The 4,468-nt window shown below is 40.1% G+C and overlaps 1 protein-coding gene across 1 annotated transcript; it reads right to left on the bottom strand.

The window, feature by feature from the left end:
- Positions 1-387: 387 nt before the first annotated feature.
- On the bottom strand, positions 388-3,969 carry LOC119307083 ((E)-beta-caryophyllene synthase-like). Its single transcript, XM_037583171.1, has 7 exons — positions 3,769-3,969; positions 3,272-3,530; positions 2,797-3,169; positions 2,390-2,608; positions 2,165-2,300; positions 1,469-1,714; positions 388-843 (listed from the first exon to the last, which is right to left on the bottom strand). Exons 1-7 carry the CDS (start codon positions 3,904-3,906, stop codon positions 538-540), a joined length of 1,677 nt encoding a protein of 558 aa, XP_037439068.1. The 5' UTR covers positions 3,907-3,969; the 3' UTR covers positions 388-537.
- Between the last annotated feature and the right edge of the window lie 499 nt (positions 3,970-4,468).

Below are 4,468 nucleotides of genomic sequence, written 5' to 3'. Positions count from 1 at the left end.
TCCCATATCTAGCACTTAAATGAATCCAACAGTGGAGGAGGTGACTGGTTTTCTTTTTCTTGGTCAACCAAGTAACACCTAGGGATAACCATTTGATAACATATGTGTCGAAGAGTATGTCATGACACCAAAAAACGTAAAGCACTGAGAATTGGCCAACTGGCTCAGGAAATGTTCAACACTAAGGCGCTACAAACTGTGGTCCTAGTACAAATGCACAATTTCTGCTTCCCATCCCTTGCTTGGTAGATACCGACTGGCTCAATGAGGCTAGGAGAGCAGCTCCTATATGTTGCTAGCTACCAAGCACCAGCTTCTCCAGATCCAGATGTAAAGTAGTGGACGGTGTGATGCATGTTTAGTCTAGATACTACTTGCTAAACCAGCTTATTGAAAGACTTGATTATCATTCGACTTGCGCATAGTACATTTTTTCCTCATAGTTTTCTCGTAGATAGATTGCATGATACATGAATGGTGAGTTACATGGTTTCTCAGAGCATGATTATTTGCATATACAAATTTGAATACTTTTCTCTATATAGGATTTACATATGTAGAATCTACTACCACTTTGAGAGCTCGTGGATCGGTGTACGCGTCTTGATCCTTGTACAAGAAATCCAACATCCGTGTCGAATTCACCACTGCCTCGAGGAGCGGCACTGCCGGCCGCATGGTAGCTGGCTTGAGGAGCTCCTCACTGATGTCCATCCATGACTCCTCTATGAGCTCCCTGAGCTTTTTGTATGCATCTTCCTTTGCAGTGTAGTTGTTCTCCTCCATGCATGCTTCCACCGTTGACATCACAGATCTCTCGCCACAGAACTGTTCTTGTTCTCGCTGATTTACGAGGGAAAAAGAGGGTTATGTTAACAAAGTTACCACGCATTCTATTAATATGGCTACGTGCAGCAATGCATCAATTGATGCAATTACCATGGCGTCCTCTTCTAGTTAAATAACTTTTTTATTAGTTTACCTATATTGTATGGCAAGTGGTTTGTATGACAAGTTAACTATTATCCCCGTTCCAAAATAGATGGTGTTCTAGAAAATATTTTCCCAAACTTCTCTGAGGGGACTGTCTTATTTGACATTTTTTAACTACAATAATATGGCTGGATTTACCATGTAAAACATTTTGAAGTTCAGTAAGTTTATAATTTACAACAATATATGTATATTCACTTTTAGAGTCTCAGATACACAATTCTCTAAAACGTCCTGTATTATTTTACAGAAAGGATATTTCAGAATGGAAGGATTACATCAGTTTACTTAATTGGCTTTTAATTGGCATAGACATCATGATGCACACAAATAGGATTTATTATGCTTTTGCATAATATTCACTGCCAAATAAAAGCGACAAGCTAAAAAATTAGAAGGATCCCAAACTTATCCATGAACCAAAAACTGCAAATAAATAAAAAATGACATTTATTTACAGTTGTAAGTATGTAACCTCGTGTGAAGCCACATCGTTGATGACCCGGCCGATGACACAAGAAGCTCGCATGATTTTAGGATAGGTCATGCCCCACTCGATGGCATCTCCGCTCGCTCCTATGACAACAAATGCAAGGCATGCAACATGCATGCAGCAAGAGCTAGGCACCGAGAATCGCAGGTGCTCCTCAACAGTAACTGGTGTGTCGGTTTCCTCATGCCATTTTGCCTCATTGTAGTAGCATTTCGTAGCATCGATTAGCTGCATAAGTACAATGCTATATTTAATTTTCACTGGGAAGTTGATTGTCTACATATATACACATATTTCTTTCACATAGCAGATTTTTTAACGAGCGAACATAAACGAAACAGAAGCTTCGTAAGTATAGGTGTTAACTTTTAAGACGGCAAATATCATGATCTCTGTTTTTTAAGTCTCGTGAAACAAAGCCAACAGTTAAGATGAGCCATGTATTGAGTACACTGTTTATGAGTTAAAATATTTTAAAATTCAAATTTACGAAGAGTCTTCATGATTTCATCACTTTTATCTACTTGTGCATGCCTCAAGTGGCTCTGCGCCAGTTCCTGCATGCGATTCAGAGGCTTCACAACATAGTTCTAGTTGTGTCCATACATAATGATCCTATGCGAGTATTTATCGGTTTGTTTTTCTTGAATTAAGCATGTTCATGAGACATCAACTTACTAGCTTTTTTATATAGTCTGCATGCTTGTTTCCTTGACTATCCAAATCCTTTTCGATGACCTTCATGGTAGCGAGTACTTTGCTGTAGAAGAACTTCATGTAACCTGGGAGGTGTTCAGCGGCTTGTTCATCCCACCTAAAAAAGAAGAGTTGTTCTATAATTAGTATCAAGCAACACATTAATTGGTTGTTAAACCACCCTAGCTCACATAAATATATACAGACCTTTCCATTGCCATGGTAAGGAGCCTACTTTCTTCTAAGGTGCTGTAGCTGTCGTAAATGTCGTCAAATATTGATATAAATGTAAAGAACTTTGTGAGTACGATTCGTCCGTATGAATATTGTGGCTCAAATAAAACTCCTAACATCCAAAAGTGCATTTCCACCATCCTGTCTCGTGCGAAGCTCAAATGGTCTTGGAGTTGCAGTTCTTTCCACCACCTGCAAACAAACCATGAACTCAGATTGTAATGATACAACGGAGGGTACGGAAAACATTTCAAGAGTTAAGGGGCATAGAGTTGTGTCTGGCATTAGAGTTTAGTGGCGGAATATAAATTGCACCGATGGACAGAAGGTGAAATTTTGCCTATGTAGTAGCAGATTTCATCATATATATAGTTACTTACAGAGTAAGAGCCCTCAGCTCCTCACAGTACAGAGCCTGAAGAATACTGAAATCCAGCTTTGCAAGCTCCAAAATGGCCTCATTCCTTGTACTCATTCTCTCATAAACTGAGATGAAGTGTCGCGCTTCAACTCTTCGAGGCCTCCTGAAAAGAGGCGTTTCCAGCGTACGCCGCACCTCCTCGAGTAATATAGGTGGTGAAATTGTTTGTTGCTCCACGACACGGAGGAGATGGTCTTTTGTGTAAGCGATCACGCTGCTGAGTGTCTCTTCACCATGGGTTCGAACATGGGCAGCGTTGTACATGCCCAAGAGGCTTCTTGTGTCATTGCAGGTAATCTTTCCTTCGGCATCTATGAACTTTAGGAATACATCTGCGGCGTTGTCATGTATAGTACATAGTTCTATTAGGGCAAATGTTTTTAGAAAATTTCACCAAGTACTCATGTCTTTGAGATTCTAAATGTTTTTTATACCTGGCGAAACGTTGAATCCCTGTTTCCTGAGCAAATAAAACCGAAGAGCCGCCATGTGAAGATCACGGTCTTCATCGCCGGTATCATGAATCCCACACAGCAAGTCATTGATCTCTTTCCCATAGTGGTAGTCCAAACCAATCTGCTGTAAAGTATCGACAAGCTCAAGCTTCCGAGACAGATCAGCAGAACCTGAATCTACGATTGTCGCCCTCAGCTCTTCTTTCATTACTTCAGCCTTGTTTTTCATGGAAAGACACTGCAAGAGATGATACATTAGTACTCATGGTGTCCCCAAACATGCTGTCTTAGACATTTACACCTGCACGGCGTCCGAGGTTATGCTTCCACAGTCCATTTTGCATGAAAATATGTTTGAACAAAAATATATTTCAAAATGTATTGTCCTTAAGTTGTTTAACTTATACATATTGTAAAACGACATCCAACAACAAGGTACAACACTGGTGTGTGCGTGCTAATTTAATTTAGTTCACCTGGATCGGAGTGAATGGTCTGAAACCAAGGAAGAAGTCCCCCCAAACTGTGGGGTGGTGAATCCGGTGGCTGCGCTGGTTGTTGTTCATCGCCGGCGGCGGGTGTGAGCGACGGCGAGTCTCCACGGAGGCGGCCATTATGGCAGAACGGTCGACCTCAGTTGACCGCTTCAGACTTCACTCTGTTAATACTTAACGTTAGTGATATGCCTTTGTGTAGTGAGACGGCCTTCTGAACTGCTTGGCTTTATATAAGAACATGAGAGGAGTCGAGAACACCATGTAAACAACGTGTCATACTTTGTGGCCTAGCCAGTTAAGTTCGAGCCCTTGTAGATTTTATTTCAGGAGAACTCTCTGAACTTTGTTAACACCAGCTATAAGCTCCATTAGTATGTTGAAGCGCTGCAGCCAACAACGATGTATGTCGTCACTACCAATAAAGCCATTGTTACACTATTTGACATGATTAACAAGTATTGTTAGCCCTGAAAAAATACTATCAACTCCAAAAAAAAAACTGTACTTCCAAAAAAAATTTAATCTATAATCTATAAATATGACAGTATATTGTGTATGAGAAATACGTTTTTATTGCGGAATATTGTTATCCCTGAAAAAAGAGGTATATCTACTAGACAAAAAAATAAAGCTATACTTCCAAAAAAATATTTCAGCTATAAATATGAGATTATAGGCT

This window comes from Triticum dicoccoides, chromosome 5B, assembly GCF_002162155.2.
Source record: "Triticum dicoccoides isolate Atlit2015 ecotype Zavitan chromosome 5B, WEW_v2.0, whole genome shotgun sequence".
In the NCBI taxonomy this organism is placed as follows: Eukaryota; Viridiplantae; Streptophyta; class Magnoliopsida; order Poales; family Poaceae; genus Triticum; species Triticum dicoccoides.
Note: the sequence above shows the minus strand (reverse complement) of the source record. Positions and strands in the feature narration are given on the sequence as shown.

What these genes read in the sequence shown, in the direction of transcription:
- LOC119307083 (XM_037583171.1), bottom strand. Translation starts at nt 3,906, where the DNA reads ATGGCCGCCTCCGTGGAGACTCGCCGTCGCTCACACCCGCCGCCGGCG. An exon ending in GACCATTCACTCCGATCCAG is followed by an intron (nt 3,531 to 3,768) that starts GTGAACTAAATT and finishes CATCTCTTGCAG; the next exon opens with TGTCTTTCCATGAAAAACAA. An exon ending in CTTACCATGGCAATGGAAAG is followed by an intron (nt 2,301 to 2,389) that starts GTCTGTATATAT and finishes CTTCTTTTTTAG; the next exon opens with GTGGGATGAACAAGCCGCTG.